This window comes from Ovis aries, chromosome 9 (assembly GCF_016772045.2).
Source record: "Ovis aries strain OAR_USU_Benz2616 breed Rambouillet chromosome 9, ARS-UI_Ramb_v3.0, whole genome shotgun sequence".
NCBI classification, from domain to species: domain Eukaryota; kingdom Metazoa; phylum Chordata; class Mammalia; order Artiodactyla; family Bovidae; genus Ovis; species Ovis aries.
Genome location: NC_056062.1, coordinates 94114696 through 94133533, shown reverse-complemented (window position 1 = coordinate 94133533; position 18838 = coordinate 94114696). Strand labels below are relative to the sequence as shown.

The window sequence follows — 18838 nt, the reverse complement described above, 5'->3', positions numbered from 1 at the left end:
GTCTGTCTCTACTGAGGCATAGGTGGCAGTTTCAGGTGCATAGCATATCGATTCTCTGTGCGTGTATTTTGAAAAATGATCACCATCATAAGTTTGGTTACCATCTATTACCATATATAATTACAAGTATTTTTTCTTATAGGAACTTTCAAGATCTGTTCTCTTAGCATCTTTCAAATATGCAACACAGTCGTTACTAACTGCAGTCACCATACTATACATTATCCCCCCATGACTTATTTCATAAGATAAGTGGGGATTTGTACCCTTTGACCCCGTTCACATGTGTCACCACCACCCCCACCTCTGACAACCTCCAATCTGTTCTATTATTTACACTCACAGAGTAACCATCATATAGAACTGCTGTGTTCTGCTGTTAATGGAATAGGATTCTTAGTCTTAAAGATAGGCAAACATTTCTATTTCTGCTATTTCTGTCTCTCTTAACATCAGTGACATTCATCTCTCCTGCCTCAAATACAGCATTTTATTTTTATGGCTTTTGGTTGATTTTTAAACTCCTAATAGTAAAATGGCCTTTAATAAGAACTGATCCTTTTAAAAAATACAGATTTTTAAAATTTCTCTCTTTTAACATTAAAAATTCTATGTTATTATATATATTAGGGTTACTGATTTAGATAGATCACTAGAGTTAGATAAAGCTCTGCAGAATTTGGGGGCTGAAACCTTAAAATTTGGAGGAAAAGAAACTAATTACTTGTAATTACCCCTTTATTCTTTAGAGCTAAGTTGAACATCATTTCTATAAGGATACCTTCTTGATTCCCTGCTCCAGGTTAGGTTCATCAAGTAATACTTGTCCATAAAATCCTACAGTTGTTCCTTTACCCATGTATATAAATGTTAATTTTATAGTTTTTTTTTAACCTGCTGTCTCCCCCATGGGAACATAAATTTTAAGAAGACAGAGACTGTGTCATCTTTTGCCGCTGTATGGACAGCATTTAGTATGATGCTTTGTATATGGTTAATTAAATATGTGTTAAGCAAGTGGTTGTTATGTATATTATATATATTATTATATATTTGCCCCTTCTAATCATATATATGTTTAACTTAATTCATATGTTAAAGAAAAGTGATTTTATCTCTGTAGTGACAACTGTATGTAGAAAAAAACTTGAAGCTGTTGAATTCCTTTTAAATGTTTGAGAAGGTTGTTAGTCTAAGAAGAGCGGGGATAAAATAAGATGGAGAAACGAGATAGTTTTCCAATGTTTTTATTTCATGGTTAGCAAAAATTTAATTTTTCTTTATCTTTCAGACATAAAATTCTAAATATGTTGACTAAAAACCCACCCTTTACTAAGAGCATGGAGTCTCCCTTATGCAATGAAGCTTTGGTAGATCAACTTTGGAAACTTATGAATTCTGGTAAGAGAGCAGTGGCTTTTAAAAAAGCTTTTTATTTTTATTTTTTTTTATTTTTTTTTATTTTTTTTTAATTTTTTAAATTTTAAAATCTTTAATTCTTACATGCATTCCCAAACATGAACCCCCCTCCCACCTCCCTCCCCATAACATCTTTCTGGGTCATCCCCATGCACCAGCCCCAAGCATGCTGCATCCTGCGTCAGACATAGACTGGCGATTCAATTCACATGATAGTATACATGTTAGAATGTCATTCTCCCAAATCATCCCACCCTCTCCCTCTCCCTCTGAGTCCAAAAGTCCGTTATACACATCTGTGTCTCTTTCCCTGTCTTGCATACAGGGTCGTCATTGCCATCTTCCTAAATTCCATATATATGTGTTAGTATACTGTATTGGTGTTTTTCTTTCTGGCTTACTTCACTCTGTATAATCGGCTCCAGTTTCATCCATCTCATCAGAACTGATTCAAATGAATTCTTTTTAACCGCTGAGTAATACTCCATTGTGTATATGTACCACAGCTTTCTTATCCATTCATCTGCTGATGGACAGCTAGGTTGTTTCCATGTCCTGGCTATTATAAACAGTGCTGCGATGAACATTGGGGTACATGTGTCTCTTTCAATTCTGGTTTCCTCAGTGTGTATGCCCAGCAGTGGGATTGCTGGGTCATAAGGCAGTTCTATTTGCAATTTTTTAAGGAATCTCCACACTGTTGTCCATAGTGGCTGTACTAGTTTGCATTCCCACCAACAGTGTAGGAGGGTTCCCTTTTCTCCACACCCTCTCCAGCATTTACTGCTTGCAGATTTTTGGATCGCAGCCATTCTGACTGGTGTGAAGTGGTACCTCATTGTGGTTTTGATTTGCATTTCTCTAATAATGAGTGATGTTGAGCATCTTTTCATGTGTTTGTTAGCCATCCGTATGTCTTCTTTGGAGAAATGTCTATTTAGTTCTTTGGCCCATTTTTTGATTGGGTCGTTTATTTTTCTGGAGTTGAGCTGCAGAAGTTGCTTGTATATTTTTGAGATTAGTTGTTTGTCAGTTGCTTCATTTGCTATTATTTTCTCCCATTCAGAAGGCTGTCTTTTCACCTTGCTTATATTTTCCTTTGTTGTGCAGAAGCTTTTAATTTTAATTAGATCCCATTTGTTTATTTTTGCTTTTATTTCCAGCATTCTGGGAGGTGGATCATAGAGGATCCTGCTGTGATTTATGTCTGAGAGTGTTTTGCCTATGTTCTCCTCTAGGAGTTTTATAGTTTCTGATCTTACATTTAGATCTTTAATCCATTTTGAGTTTATTTTTGTGTGCGGTGTTAGAAAGTGATCTAGTTTCATTCTTTTACAAGTGGTTGACCAGTTTTCCCAGCACCACTTGTTAAAGAGATTGTCTTTACTCCATTGTATATTCTTGCCTCCTTTGTCAAAGATAAGGTGTCCATATGTGTGTGGATTTATCTCTGGGCTTTCTATTTTGTTCCATTGATCTATATGTCTGTCTTTGTGCCAGTACCATACTGTCTTGATGACTGTGGCTTTGTAGTAGAGCCTGACTTCATAATGAGAAAGTAGAAAAAGAAATTAAGGAAACAATTCCATTCACCATTGCAACAAAAAGAATAAAATACTTAGGAATATATCTACCTAAAGAAACTAAAGACCTATATATAGAAAACTATAAAACACTGATGAAAGAAATCAAAGAGGACACTAATAGATGGAGAAATATACCATGTTCATGGATTGGAAGAATCAATATAGTGAAAATGAGTATACTACCCAAAGCAATTTACAAATTCAATGCAATCCCTATCAAGCTACCAGCCACATTTTTCACAGAACTAGAACAAATCATTTCAAGATTTGTATGGAAATACAAAAAACCTCGAATAGCCAAAGCAATCTTGAGAAAGAAGAATGGAACTGGAGGAATCAACTTGCCTGACTTCAGGCTCTACTAAAAAAGCTTTTTATTATTGGAGTTTCTCATTTTATTGTTTTTTTTTTTAAGGAGACCGCTTACCGTACTTGCCTTCACAGTGATGGCTGTGATAACATTTGCTAAGGGCATAGCCACACACCTTGCCCCACAGGGTAGTTGAGGAAACGAAAATACCAATTTAGTGAAAGTGTCTCAGATGTTTGAAGAGCTGTCAACATGAACTTGCACAGTATTACTGTTATTTTATCTCAGAAGGTTACAGAGGGTTGAAAATAAGTCTTTCTCATTTCGCTCGTCCTCCTAGTGGCCTTTCCCAGAGGTAACCAGTTCCTCGCGGACCCTTTTCAGGGTGGTATATAGTGTTAGCTTTCTGCGCTGTGGAGACCATGGCATCTCCTTGTCACGGTTTTAATTTACATTATCTGAGTGCAGTCAGGAGGCGGTCAGTGCTCCTAGGCATGAGCTCTGAAACCAGTGTGCTGAGGATTAAACCTCAGCTGAATGACTTGCTCTCAGTGTGACTTGTCTAAGCCCATGAATTTCTCATTTTAAAATAGAGGTACTTCTGCAAACTGAAAATTAAATGAGTTATTATTTATGAAGTGCAGTAACTAGTTCATGCTAAGTGCTCGGAAAGGTTGTTAGGCTAACATGCTAATGACACTGCGTTGAGCGCCTCTAATGTCTGGGCGCTTTATCTGTAGCTTCTGCTTTGTAAATTGTTCATATTCTTTGACGTTGCTGTTTAATTGAATCACTAACCTTTCCCTGTAGGATTGTAACTATGATACATACGTAAAGAAAATTTGCCTTATGTCTCCGATATGTTGAAATTGTAATATTGGTTTTGATTTAAAATTCAGTCTAAAGCTAGACTGAAAGTGTTTGGCTTAGAGAGAAATTGCTACAGATAGATGGTGAGGGAGCAGCGGGCATTCATTCTAATAAATACGCCGCTTTACCTTCTCTCTGAAGTATTGGAAGATAACTTCCTTGCCTATCTCATTAGTGACTACTTCACTGAATCCCACCTAGATAACAAGTTCTGATTCTTTTTCAAAAATTATTTAATTTACTAACATTGAAATGTTAAGCGGCTGTATGCCTTGTGTCCCTGAGTTTCATAATCATAGTACAGTACCCTCAAGTAAAGGCACCATAGTAGATATTTCATTGAAATATAAAATTGAAAATAAAATGGCCCTTGTCCTCAAAACCTTTATAGAATAGCACATAACCCAGTTTATATCATTATTGCCAAATTATTCTTCTCATGTTTTCCCTGGCACCTAGAAGAATGACTGCTGCGGTTTCCATGATGTATCTTGCTCTTTGTGGTTTTACCTAAAAGGATGTTACGATTGCTGTCATTTAGATCCAAGAAATGAGCACACAATTCAGGAACTTGTAAAGGGTCATTCAGCAGTTAAAATGTGACATGACAACCCACTCCAGTATCCTTGCCTGGAAAAGCCCATGGACGGAGGAGCCTGGTGGGCTGCAGTCCATGGGGTCGCAAAGAGTCGGACATGACTGAGCAACTTCACTTATCACTTTCATGCATTGGAGAAGGAAATGGCATCCCACTCCAGTGTTCTTGCCTGGAGAATCCCAGGGACAGGGGAGCCTGGTGGGCTGCCATCTATGGGGTCACACAGAGTCGGACACGACTGAGGCGGCTGAGCAGCGGCACCAGCGTGTGACAGGAACTGTACTGTGTTGAGTATATTCTTACCGAGAATGCAGGATTCCATGACTGTGAGGGAGTGCAGCTTGGCAGACAGTCATAATGAAGTGCAAAGAAGTCACGTATCACTTCTTAGGGAAGGTTTCATGGGCAGAGTAAGTGTATGTTTAAGATTAATGGGACAATCTCTGTTAAAACGTTTGAACTCCGTTGGAAGATTGTGGTTATACAAATTCAAGCTCTGATTGATGTCTAGTATTTATTATTGCTAGTATTCAGAATAAAGTACAGTTACTGCTTTGGTTTGGAATTCTCTGTGCTAATAATCTAAACAGAACAGATCAGTGAAGCCATCGGCATAAACAGTTTTTTACTCTTGTTCTTCAGATGTAGAAATAAATGGGAACAGAACAATATGAACAGTGGGAATGGCTCAAATAATTGAGAAGGTTTTTTGTTTTTTTCTTTTTAATGTTTTTGGAGAACATTGGGCATTAGACAGGGAAGACTGATTAGAGGATTGCCTGAGAGAGTTCCTGGTTTTTACTCAGTTGCAACATTCTGAAGACTGTTATTTAATCTGCCAGCTACCCCTCCCAACTCAATCACTTAAATGGCAAGGAATACTCATGTACCTACCCTCCCCGACCCCCCCCCCCCCCGCCCCGCCTTGATTCTTGATTCTTCCCTCAGGTAGCAGGCTGCCCTTGTATTCTCATTCGAGGTCAAGCTTTGGGACCCGCTCTGCCTGCCTGCCTGAGCCAGAGAGGCAGTGCTCAGGGCAGATGGTCTCTGCTCAAATCAGAAAGTATCTGAAGACAAATCCCTCAGATCACGAATCTGATCTTAGAAAAGATCATTCCTTCATTTTCTGAGGTGATTGCTTTTAAAGCTGATCAAGACACCATTTTCAGGACATTTTTTTTTTCCTTGCTTATGAAATCTTGATTCCCTGACAAGGGATTGAGCCCATGACCCTGCAGTGGAAGCTTAAAGTCCTAACCCCTGGACCACCAGGGAAGCCCGAGGACATTTTGCAGTAAACTCGTCATCCCGCACTGATGACAGAAGCTTGAAAGTGCGCACAGGCAGGGTCCACGGGCGTGACGCCGTGCGGCCGGCTCTGTCCCGACCTCCCCGTCCATTTTTCTGACTCTGCCGCTCACTGCCGCTGTAAAGTGACAGCCATTCTAAGACTTTATTCCATGGTTTTGAAATACAACGTTCTCATTTTTTTTTTTCTGTTTTACAATTTTAACAGAAGCACTGCTTATTTTTTAGCTCCATCCTATCAGCCTTAAGTTGTAATATTTATAACTCAGGTGTTTGAGGAAGGAGAAACAGTCAAGGTCTGCCGGGGTCCAGCCTGGGTGGATCCAGGGAATTCGAAGGTGGGGACGGCATCGGCGTCCTTAGAAAAATACATATTTAATTACAGATATATAGAGAGATTAGAAACGGATAGTGTAGTAGGAAAATTAGTGGAGAAAAAGAGGCTGAATAACTTGGTTTGTGTGGAATAGCATCCATGCGCCAGATGGGAATTCAGCTAGAGAAACAGGGAGCAAGAAAGAAACGACATGGGGGTATCAGTCTTTCCGGAAACTGATCTGATTTCTTTATTTTTGGGTTTGCTTATATACCTTTTGTTACACATAGGGATGAATACAGAGTCATGCGGGGGTCAGCAGTCCTGACCTTTATCAAAATCAGGTGCTTCACATAAAAAGGTCTTAGGGATTTTATGATCCTTTCTTTCTGATAACCAAAAACTTATTTTTTTCCAAGGGTGTTTTTTCTTAAACCAGGCACCACCCTCCAAATAAAGTTACATTCCTATAGGGTGAGGGTGTAGTGAGTTACAATCAAGAAAGGGATTTATTTAACCCAAGGTTAACATGATTAATCTTAAAGGTTAATACTTATTTCTCCTATATGCTTAAAGATTAATGCTTATTTCTCTTGTGTGCTAGTTATATTCATTATAAGGGCAGGGAATATGGAGATTTAGCAGCAAACATCAGCCCAACAAATGAAAATCCTTTTACCAATGCTCCCCTTAAGATCTATTCAGTCTTAAGATATGATAAAGTTACATTTTTACATAGCAAGGACACAGTGATTTATAACAAAGTACAGTGATCTATTACAAAAGAGAAAATCCATTAACTCAAAAAGTCTAGTATTGCTAACCTTAAAAACTACTATATTTCCTTTTCTATATTCCAGATACATTGATTAATTTATTCCCAGGTGCCTAAGGATATGGAGGCCTGGCTGCAATCATTGACTCAACAAGAAGAAAAGCCCTATGATAATTAAGACTCTCAAAATACTCCAAAACTCTCTGTGCTGTTTATGGTTGAGAGGTAGTAAACAATCATGTGCGTAGTGGCAGGAGTATGGATAATCGTGTCACACAAGCTAGTCTGTCAGCAGAGAGGTTTGACCTGAGACACCCTTGTCACACCCAGGGTAGGGAATTAGCAGCAATTATTGGCACAACAAATGAAAAACCCTTCACCAATATAATTCCTAACCAACCCACTATACTAATAATTTCCAACTCCCCAAAAGAATTTGCCTTTAGTAAGTCTAAAACATCTCGTGCCTCTCAGGTTGGGAGGCTGTAAACAGTCACATGTGGCGAACCTATGCAAGGTGGGCTAGATAACCTTCCGAGGAGTCTGTAAGCTGAAGCACTCTTGTCACGCCCAGGAATTTTTATTGCCTTGGAGCTGCACATTTACTCCTTCTCTGAGAGAAATGGTTATGGGGAGAGCCCCCCGTAAAGTCAGAGGTGTAGGTGAGAGCATAAAACAGACTCTGGTTTTGGGGTAGATGCTCGGGAACGGGGGGTTTCCTGAGGCTTGATCACGCCTTTGCGTATGCCAAGCCACGTTCCTCATGACCTTTGCCATGGGCGGAGCTCCTGGCGCCGGCCCCCTGGCAAAGGTCCTCCCGTGAGAATAGAGTAGTGCTGCTTCCTCCACGCAGGTTGAGGGCCTGCCGAGACCTTCACCAGCCCAAACCCAAAGCCCACACAGAAACAAAGCAACAGCGCGCCTGCTCTAGGGGCTGGGGACGCTCAGCAGCCTTCATGCCCCGTGCTGTCTCAGGTCCTTAGCTGACCCTCAGGAAAAAGGGCGCCCCCACTCACCAGAACATACATTTCCCACTCGCTTTTTAAAACTGAGATAATGCTTCTTTTAAAAACACTTTTTAATAGTTCATACTGAGTTGCATGACTGGTTTCGACGTCATCTGCAGTATTTGAAGATTCCAGACTCATTATTTGCAGTCGACATAACTGGGCAATCTTCACCCTCAAGGTTTAGCCTTATTCCAGTTGTAAATGCACCCTAAGCCGTTCTGGTTTCTTTACTGATAGAGTGTCCGAGATGGCCATCTTTTCCTGCTCTGCCCCGAGTGGTAGACATGGAGGGCTTGCTGTTTCGGCAGCCTTCATTCCGTTCTTCAGAGGGCTGAGTCCCTCCAGCCTCTGTGATGAAGGTCCAGGAATCCGATCCTTGTCCTCTGTGGAACCTTTCCATGTGTGAAAAACATTGAGGAGGAGAGTAACGAGGGCCCCCAAGACATGGGGCAGTTTCAGTCCGTTAAAGAGTCCAGGTATGGATATTCCAGAGAAGGAAATGGGTTCTAGTGTAAAATCCTCACCTTCACTCTGTACTGTTCCCGTTTCTGGTTTCTCTCATGCTTCTCGGAACTCTTGCTGCTTTCTCTGCTGCCAGCAGTATTGTGCATCTGTTGTTAGCTTACCACACGGCAGCAAAATTGAAGATGTCTCAAGGAAGACTGACAGCTGTTTCCTGATGTGCAAAGTGCCTAATGCAGAGTAGTGTATATAGTATGAACTCTGTAAAATTGTAACTCCTCTGACAACTGAAAGGACACACCCATGTGGGTTTTCCTTGCACCTAGTTAATATGACAGGTACTCACCTGTTACTGTTGCTGTTCAGTTGCTAAATCATGTCCTACTCTTCTGCCATCTCACAGACTGTAGCCGGCCAGGCTCCTCTTTCCATGGGATTTTCTGGGCGAGAATACTGCAGTGGGTTGCCATTTCCTTCTCTAGGGAATCTTCGTGACCCAGGGTCTGTTAGAGTATATCTCATCAAAATCATTACTTGATTGCAATTTATTTATTTATTCTAATACTTGTTGTTGAAAACCACAAAACTTAACTGTCCTGAATTTACTGTAGCAATGTCTTTCCTTTTGGTTCCTCTTTTTTAAAACATTGTGGTAGTCTTCTGAAACCCTAGTTCTTGGCCAAAATTATTTATATGGTTTATTTTTCTTGTCTAGAAGAATATTTCTTCTCACCCGTCTTAAATTCTCTAGGTCATTTTAAATTCTGGCTAGAAACCATAGTCAGTATGTAACCCTAGGTGATGATCTCATCTTGGCAGTTCTGTGTGGTGGCAGCGTCTGCCCGGAACGTCCCCCTGGGAGCGGGAAGCGTTCTGGCGTTCCCGCGCTCTGGTCTGCCACTGCTGTGGGGTGAGGTATCCTCTGAGACCGCAGCCCTGATTTCGGAGGTGAAAACAGGGATACTCATCAGAGAAGCTGGGAAGTCTCTCGGCCGCCTCGGGCCGAGTTTCTGCAGATGCAGTCCTTCTCTGGCCAGTGCATGTCCCCATCTCCGTTACCGGCCTGTGGCCGTCCCTGTGGTTTGCTGCTTTCTGAAGAGCACAGATATGTAGGTATTGAACAAACACTTCTTCTACAATAAATCTAGGTTAGAATTGTGTTGTTTCAAATAGGGTTTCTTGCCATATTTAAAATCTGAAAGTAGTAAATTTGAGCGTTAGCATTCGCTTCCAGTACAGCGTTCAGCAGGGTTCATGAAGGCTCTTGGTGTGCCGTCTTCCTGACATGCTATTAAAGAAGAAAATTGGACCAGGTGAACAGAGAATGGATGAATGTGGGCCAGTTCTGACTCTCTGGGGCCCCATGGACTAGCTCACCAGGCTCCTCTGTCCATGAATCCTCCAGGCCAGAATACTAGAGTGGGTTGCCATTCCCTTCTCCAGGAGATCTTCCCAACCCAGGGATTGAACCCAGGTCTCCTGAATTGCAGGCAGATTCTGTATCATCTGAGCCACCAGGAAAGCCCAGTATAAGTCTAATACTCCAAAAATAGTATTTTTTTTTTTCTGGCTTTAAATCTTCCTTTTAATTCCGCCTCCTTGGTTGACTGCTCCACACTCTTTCTTTCCCTGTTCGCCTTGTCTGACTTTCTTCTTTAATAGCATGTTAGGAAGATGGCGCACCGCGAACGTTCATGAGGAGTAGCCTCACGAACGCTACTCCTGGAAACAAATTCCAGTGCTCAGATTTATTACTTTCAGATTTTACATATGGTAGGTGTCTAATTTTTATTTCATAGGAGAATGAAATAATTAGATTTTTTCGGTTGTAAAATTCAGTATTTCCTTAGGACACTGATGGTTTTGTGACGGTGTGTAGGTGCCTGATGTCAAGGTAGGGAGCATCTCTACAGAAGAAGGCTTGCCACTGGGGCCTTGGTCAGTAGGCGGCTCCTCTTAGGCGTCATAATCCTCTCTTCCCTTCCGTTTGTGCAGGTTCTGGACATCTGAGCATGTATGGATAGATGTGCACACTGACCTTTTGTTATTGCTGTTGATTACTTCCTAGGCACTTCACACGACTGGAGGCTGCGGTGTGGGGCTGTGGACTTGTACTTCACGCTTTTTGGCCTCAGTAGACCTTCCTGCTTACCCTTGCCAGAACTTGGCTTGGTCCTTAATTTGAAAGAGAAAAAAGCTGTCTTGAATCCAACCATCATTCCAGAGGCCATAGCAGGCAACCAAGAAGCTGCAGTGAACCCAAGCAGCCACGCACAGCTAGCTGGATTCCAGAACCCTGTAAGAAGCACACGCCATGTGGAAAAAGTAGCAATAGTTTTACTATTTAGAGCTCCAAAGAAGAGAATTGTTTCTTTAGAGCTAGAGGATTTTAGAGCCACTCACAGCTTCTTGCACCATTTTAAGAAGTGCTGGCTGACACTGTCTTAGCACCTGACGGTTTCTGGAGCGCTGCTGACGGCTGCGTAACGGCAGCGTGCAGATGTTGTGACGCCAGGCCACTCACTGCTCTTGTGATGCGGTGACTTTCTGTGCTTGAGCATAAAGTGTCTCCTTTGAGTAGTAGAAAATTGAACATTTCACCAATTATGTATTAACCGAACTTGTCTGTACACTGTCGTGGCAGGCTGTTTTGAACACAGGACCTTGACTTTTATCTCTTTTTTTGCTACTTTGCATTAATAGCCTCATTCTAAACATTTGAGAAGTGCCTGACAACTGCTTATTGAATCATTAGTAAATAAGTGGATAATGATGAATGGCCTAGTGAACATGTAAGCTGCTCCCTGGGGGAGGAGAAATGCATTATGTGTTTTTTAGTTTATGTATATATGTATGTGTTTGCTTTTACAAAAACTTTTATTTCCAACTATGCATTATGAAATTATGAGACTTTATTGTAGAAAGACCTTCATACTGCAATTTAAAGAAAGTTTTCCAGGAGCCTCTTGCTCATTGGTGACACAATATCCCCAGTGCTTCAGGCTTCATTTTTCACCAATATTTAGACCAGATTACTTGCCTGGCAATACCCTACTGGTGTCTTGACACTTTAAAACTTAAATTTCTCTTTATGCTAGTTAGTAATAGTCATTTAAAAGAAATTATTCACCTAGATTTTCTGAAATATAATCATACTTATTTTTGTAAATTTAAAATGTATCTTAGAGTTTGGGTTATGAAAAAGTAAGACAAATCTTTTCATAGGAAAAAAAAAAAGTCTCGTTAAAGAGCTCTTTTGTATCTGACTGTTTATAAGCCAGTGGAAATGAATATATTTATAATTCTTGTCCATATATGTTGATTTATCCACTTTCATACTTGGAGTCTTTAGGATAAGAGGAGAAAATGACACCAAAAGATATATGCTCTGGGGAAAGTTTTAAAAGTTCTCTTTCATGCCTCCCTTCTCCTCCCAGAAAGACCAGCAGACAGGGGTGGGTGAGGTTTGTTTCTAGCCCGTTGCTGACAACTTTCAGGCACTGGGCAGGTTCTAATCTGCATGGTTGCTGTAGGTCTTAGTTTTCAGCTATGACATGAGCTACTTGTCTTTAGGAATCTAATTTTGATCTTGAATATTGCCACAGGAAGATGATCACCTTGCCAAGGAAGCCTCATGTAATATGTCAGCTCATCAGCAGGGAGTGAAGAGGAAGGCTGACACACCACTGGGGTCCCCACTAGAGCCTGGTCAAATACTGGAGAAGAATGAGGATAGCAGTAAAGTCAAACTCAAAATCAGAGTAAGACATACAGGCTACACCTGTATGAGCAGCGTAGGGCGCTCACCTTCTTTACCCCCTTGTGACTACTCGCAGTGGCTTTCCCTTCGCAGGAACAGGTGGGACAGCCTAAGTCGTAAAAGAACTCACATGTCCATCTAAGACGCTCCAGCCGACGGTCAGGCTTCTGTCGCCACACGCGTCTTCTCTGTCTGGGGGAGGAGCTCTGTGTGCACAGCCTGCACAGCTCACTGCTTCTCGCCACAGCGCAGGGCAGGCCTCAGCCGCTGGTGCACTTCCAGTCATCCCAGTCAGCTTCTTTGGAGGCTGGGCCGCATCATCTTCTCTTTCTCTTAATGCTTTTTGGGAAGGAGACTACTTTTCCTTTTAAATGTTTTGGGGCTGTATCCTGCGGCTTTTCTGCTGCTTCTCCTGAGAGCAGAAATCCAGACAGAAAGTGATACAGTGGCTTCTTTCCTCTTTTGTTTTGTGTTACAGTTTTCAAATTCTCAAGAGGAAGAAGAGATTGATATGGATACTGTTCATGATAGCCAGGCATTCATTTCCCATCATCTAAACATGCTTGAAAGGCCGTCAACTCCAGGTAAGGTGGTGTACTGCGTTCACCGGGGTGGTGGAGAGAGTCCGCTCGATGCCACTGTTTGATGGGGTGTCGCTCTATTGTCAAGAGAATAACTGTAAAGTTTAGAGGCAGCCAGTATGAAATGGTAGACTGTATCACATAACACATATCAGCAAAGGAATAAAGTGTTTCTTTTGATTTTCTACTTTGTTTTGTTTCTTTTTAAATATTTGGCTTACTTCTAGATCTGTTTTTTGAAAAAATCTATTCATCAGATTCCCTCCAATAGCTTTAAATTGTTTTTTGTTTCTTTGTTTTTTGAAGTTTAGACTTAATCTCAAAATAAAATAAGAGATCTGTTTTTTAAAAAATAATGTAACTAATTATATATAAAACTTCTTGACTACAACTAATGCAGCCCATAACGGAACTACTTTATTTTCTTGACTGCTTGTTCCATGTAATTTGTCATATTATAGATTTTTGCATGCATCTCTCAAACATCATAATCTTTTCTATTGAAAATATTACCTGAAACAGTATTGAGTTCATACACTTTAATTTACCTTATTATTTCCCTGTGGGCAGGCATTTGTTTCAGATTTTATTTTTATGCAAGTAATTCTCTCTGAGTGTCTTCATACAGAAGCTTTTTTTTTGTCAAATTATGCTTAGGATAAATCCCTTAAATATATTTTTGGTAAAAAGGTTAATTTTAGCTTCATTGTAAGGTGCTTATCTTCAGAGGATTTTCATGCTCTTGGTGTTACCACCATAACGCTTTCTGAAGAGATTATGCCTAGTTCACGTCATCAGCGTTTTCAGGTTTTAAAAAATGAAGCTTTGGTGTAACTTGCTTGTGGCTGTGAAATACAGTAAGTAGTGAGGCAGGTCTTGGTGGCCCGCCGCCCCCCTGCTAACCCGCGGCATTCTCCGTTCTCCGGCCACTCTGCGCCTCTCTCCTGATGCTGTTCACCTGTACATTGCGAGTAAGTAAATGGTGTCTCAGCTGTTTTTCCTTCAACATTCTGTTGCTTTTCTGTACAGTGTACCGCACAGATAGATGATCTATATGTTTACTTTGCCTTTAGTTTCTGAATTACGTGAAAACTGTGTGATTCTCAATATGACTTGGCTTTTTTTCACTGAGCGTTATGCTGCTGTAACTCACCCATATTGATACATAAAGATGTAATTCATCAATATTTATCATCATGCTTTGTACTCCATATACTGTTTTATTGTCATTGTGGCAACTTGATAATTAACTATAGTTACCATTTTAGATGATTATTAATTATGATTATCATAATTCAAGTTTATGATATATTTCTTTAATTATGAATATGACTGTTTTTCTTTATGTGTTAGGAGTAGGTACTATTCCTGTTTCTTTTTACTGGAAAATCCTATTTATACTTCATGCTGGATGTGGTTCTCTTTTGTGATCTTTGTGTTTGAATGGCTTTTTTAAAACATGTTATATTTGTGCAACTCTCCCTTACCCACTGGGGTATGCTTTTTGTTTGGTTTTTTGTTTAGTTTTGTTTGTAAGACCTGAATTACTTTTTACTCTCTAGTAACCTGGGATGAACCAGTAGAATTTGAGAACTGGCATCAGAGAGAATATGAACCTGATTATGTTTGAAAACTGAAAGATGATGAATTCTTTGGCTTTCATAATCATAATCAAATCATTAACAATTATTTTTCTATTCTGTCCATTTTATGGATAAGTAAATTTAAGCAGAGATATCTTAAATAATTTGCCCTCGATGACATACCCAAGTAATAGCCAACTCAGTGCTAGATCCAAATCCAATTTTCCATTTGACAAAGGAAAATGAGACACAAACAAAGAACTGTCTTACCTGGACTGGATCTCTAATTTTTGGATGATTTGGCATTAGAACCGGGGTATCCTGGTACGACAGTGCTCTTCATGTTTCACCATTATAACATTTCATGTTTCAGATATCTTTATAATCCCTAGATTATTTTGATCTGTTAGTTAAATATTGTAATGGAATTTATTAATAAATTTCGGGGAGAACAGGCATGCTTAACTCTATGCAAAGTTCCACGTAAATAATAAAAACCGTGCATGACATGGTTCTTCTCCAGAACATAGACTCCGGTTTGCATGTTGAGCAGCTCAGCCAGGTGGACGGTCTTTCCTGAATGTTCATTCTCCTCAAACGCGAGTCTGTTAGAGCCCCGACAGAGGAGCAGGTCTGATGGGATCTCTAGCAGCTTTGAAAGCGGCGTTCTTTTTATTATCAGAGTTTACTGTTGAACTGAGACTGGTTTTAAGGCAGACTGTTTTCTTCTTTGGGGAAGTAAAGAAAGAAATCCCTGGTTTTCCTCTTTTTGCATCTTAGGGCTCTCCAAATATCGTCCAGCTAACTCGCGATCTGCTCTGACGCCCCAGCACTCAGCAGGCTGTGACGGCACACCCACCACAAAGCCCCAGTGGAACATGGAGCTCCCACGGAAGGGGACAGGTAACGCACGGTTGCTGTCGCCGTCACTTTACTCAAGAGCGAAGCTGTGAGCTTCATAAAGTTTCTTTATCAAACTACAGCTCTGAGGGCTTTCATTACGGTACTGTCCAACAGACTTCTTTCTTCAAATACAAGCTGCATGTATATTTTTTTGAATTATTTTTGATTCGCAGTGTTCTGCTAGCTTCAGAGACGTGCAGCACGCTGTTTCTGTTAAATGTATATACGTTCTTCTCCAGAGTATGTGGCTTGTTACAGAGTGCTGGGTGTTGGTCACTGTGCTGTGGATGCAGTAGGTCCTTGCCGGTTATCTGTCTTCTGTGTCACAGTGTGTCTGTTCATCCCACGCTGCTAGTCGCTGCCTTCCCGCGTTTCCCCTGTGGTAACTACAAACTTGTTTTCTGTGTCTGTGGGTCTGTTTCTGTTCTGTGAATAAGTTCATTGGTGTATCGGTATATATACCGCACACATGAATCATATCGTACATTGGTCTTTCTCTGCCTTCTTCACTCAGTGTGGCCATCTCTGGGGCCGTCCGTGTTGCTGCACATGGCATGATTTCGCTCTTTTTCATGGCTGAGCAGTGGTCCATTGCAGTCCACGTCTCTAGCCATTCATTTGTCACTGGGTACGTAGGTTGCTTCCGAGTCTTAGTCACTGTAGATAGTGTTGCTAATGAACACTGGAGTGCATGTATCTTTTGGAATTATGCTTTTCTCCACATATATGCCCAGGAGTGGGATTGCTGGATCATATGGTAACTCTGTTTAGTTTTCTAGGGAACCTCCATACTGTTCTCCATGGTAGTTCTACTAATTTATATTCTCATCAGTACTGTGGGAGGGTTCTTTTTTCTCCACACCCTCTCTAGCATTTAATGTATGTAGACTTCTGATGATGGTTATTCCAACTGGAGTGGAGTGATACCTCATTTTAATTTTTATTTACATGTCTCTAATAATTAGTGATCTTGAACATTTTTCATGTGCCTGTTGGCCATCTGTATGTCTTTTTCCCGCAGGTGTCTATTTAGATTTTATGCCCAGTTTTTTAACTGAACTGTTAGTTTTTTTGACACTGATCTATGTGAGCTGTTTGTATATTTGGGAAATTAATTCCTTTTCAGTCACATAGTTTGCAAATATTTTCTCCCATTCTGTAGGTTGTCTTTTCATTTGCTGTGCAAAACCTTAAGCCCCATTTGTTTATTTTTGCTTTTGTTTCCATTACTCTAGGAAAGGATACAGAAAGATGGTGCTGTGATGTATGCCCCAGAGTGCTATGTCCAGGGCCATTCTGTCATTCTCATTTTCTTGAAGAGATCTCTGGTCTTTCCCATTCTGTTCTTTTCCTCTGTTTCTTTGCACTGATCACTGAAGAAGGCTTTCTTATCTCTCCTTGCTATTCTTTGGAACTCTGCATTCAGATGCTTATATGTTACCTTTTCTCCTTTGCTTTTCGCCTCTCTTCTTTTCACAGCTATTTGTAAGGCCTCCCCAGACAGCCATTTTGCTTTTTTGCATTTCTTTTCCATGGGGATGGTCTTGATCCCTGTCTCCTGTACAATGTCACGAACCTCATTCCATAGTTCATCAGGCACTCTATCAGATCTAGGCCCTTAAATCTATTTCTCACTTCCACTGCATAATCATAAGGAATTTGATTTAGGTCATACCTGAATAGTCTAGCAGTTTTCCCTACTTTCTTCAATTTAAGTCTGAATTTGGTAATAAGGAGATCATGATCTGAGCCACAGTCAGCTCCTGGTCTTGTTTTTGCTGACTGTATAGAGCTTCTCTATCTTTGGCTGCAAAGAATATAATCAATCTGATTTCAGTGTTGACCATCTGGTGATGTCCATGTGTAGAGTCTTCTCTTGTGTTGTTGGAAGAGGGTGTTTGCTATGACCAGTACATTTTCTTGGCAAAACTCTATTAGTCTTTGCCCTGCTTCATTCCGCATTCCAAGGCCAAATTTGTCTGTTACTCCAGGTGTTTCTTGACTTCCTACTTTTGCATTCCAGTCCCCTATAATGGAAAGGACATCTTTTTTGGGTGTTAGTTCTAAAAGGTCTTGTAGGTCTTCATAGAACTGTTCAACTTCAGCTTCTTCAGCATTACTAGTTGGGGCATAGACTTGGATTACCGTGATATTGAATGGTTTGCCTTGGAGACGAACAGAGATCATTCTGTCGTTTTTGAGATTGCATCCAAGTACTGTGTTTGGACTCTTTTGTTGACCATGACGGCTACTCCATTTCTTCTGAGGGATTCCTGCCTGCAGTAGTAGATATAATGGTCATCTGAGTTAAATCCACCCATTCCAGTCCATTTTAGTTCGCTGATTGCTAGAATGTCGACATTCACCCTTGCCATCTCGTTTGACCACTTCCAATTTACCTTGATTCATGGACCTGACATTCCAGGATCCTATGCAATATTGCTCTTTACAGCATCGGACCTTGCTTCTATCACCAGTCACATCCACAGAAGGGTATTGTTTTTGCTTTGGCTTCATCCCTTCATTCTTTCTGGAGTTATTTCTCCACTGATCTCCAGTAGCATATTGGGCACCTAATGACCTGGGGAGTTCCTCTTTCAGTATCCTATCATTTTGCCTTTTCATACTGTTCATGGGGTTTTCAAGGCAAGAATATTGAAGTGGTTTGCCATTCCCTTCTCCAGTGGACCACATTCTGTCAGACCTCTCCACCATGACCCGCCTGTCTTGGGTTGCCCCGTGGGCATGGTTTGGTTTCACTGAGTTAGACAAGGCTGTGGTCCTAGTGTGATTAGATTGACTAGTTTTCTGTGAGTATAGTTTCAGTGTATCTGCCCTCTGATGCTTCTTGCAACACCTACCATCCTACTTGGGTTTCTCTTACCTTGGGCATGGGGTATCTCTTCACGGCTGCTCCAACAAAGCGCAGCCGCTGCTCCTTACCTTGTATGAGGGGTATCTGCTCACCGCCGCCATGCCTGACCTTCAACGTGGGATGGTATCTGGTCTTACATTTAGATCCTTAATCCATTTTGAGTTTGCTGTTGTATTTGGTATTAGAGAATGGTTTAATTTCATTATTTTATAGGGAGCCCAGTTTTCTCAGCACCACTTATTGAAAAGACTATCTTTTTTCTCCATTGTATATTCTGGCCTCCTTTGTCACAAGTTAATTGACTGTAGGCGCAAGGGTTTATTTCTGGACGTTTATCCTGTTCCATTGATTTATATTTCTGTCTTTGTGCCAGCACCGTACTATTTCGTTTACTGTCGCTTTGGAGTTGTACTCTTAAGTCACAGAGCCTGCTTTCTCCAGCTTCATATTTCTTCCTTAAAATTACTTTGACTTAAAGACTT

The 18838-nt window shown here is 40.8% G+C and overlaps 1 protein-coding gene across 7 annotated transcripts in view; it reads left to right on the top strand.

Moving 5' to 3' along the window:
- The window catches only part of TAF2 (TATA-box binding protein associated factor 2), a 123445-nt gene that overhangs the window by 59123 nt on the left and 45484 nt on the right, over positions 1 to 18838 (top strand). For 5 of the 7 annotated variants that reach the window (XM_060393983.1, XM_060393979.1, XM_060393978.1 and 2 more), the window contains exons 22-26: positions 1292 to 1401; positions 10723 to 10952; positions 12260 to 12415; positions 12893 to 12998; positions 15359 to 15481. In XM_060393983.1, the coding sequence (XP_060249966.1) occupies positions 1292 to 1401; positions 10723 to 10952; positions 12260 to 12415; positions 12893 to 12998; positions 15359 to 15481 (725 nt within the window). The remainder of the gene's footprint in view (positions 1 to 1291; positions 1402 to 10722; positions 10953 to 12259; positions 12416 to 12892; positions 12999 to 15358; positions 15482 to 18838) is intronic. The other 2 variants (XM_060393982.1, XM_060393980.1) reach the window with 1 other exon arrangement.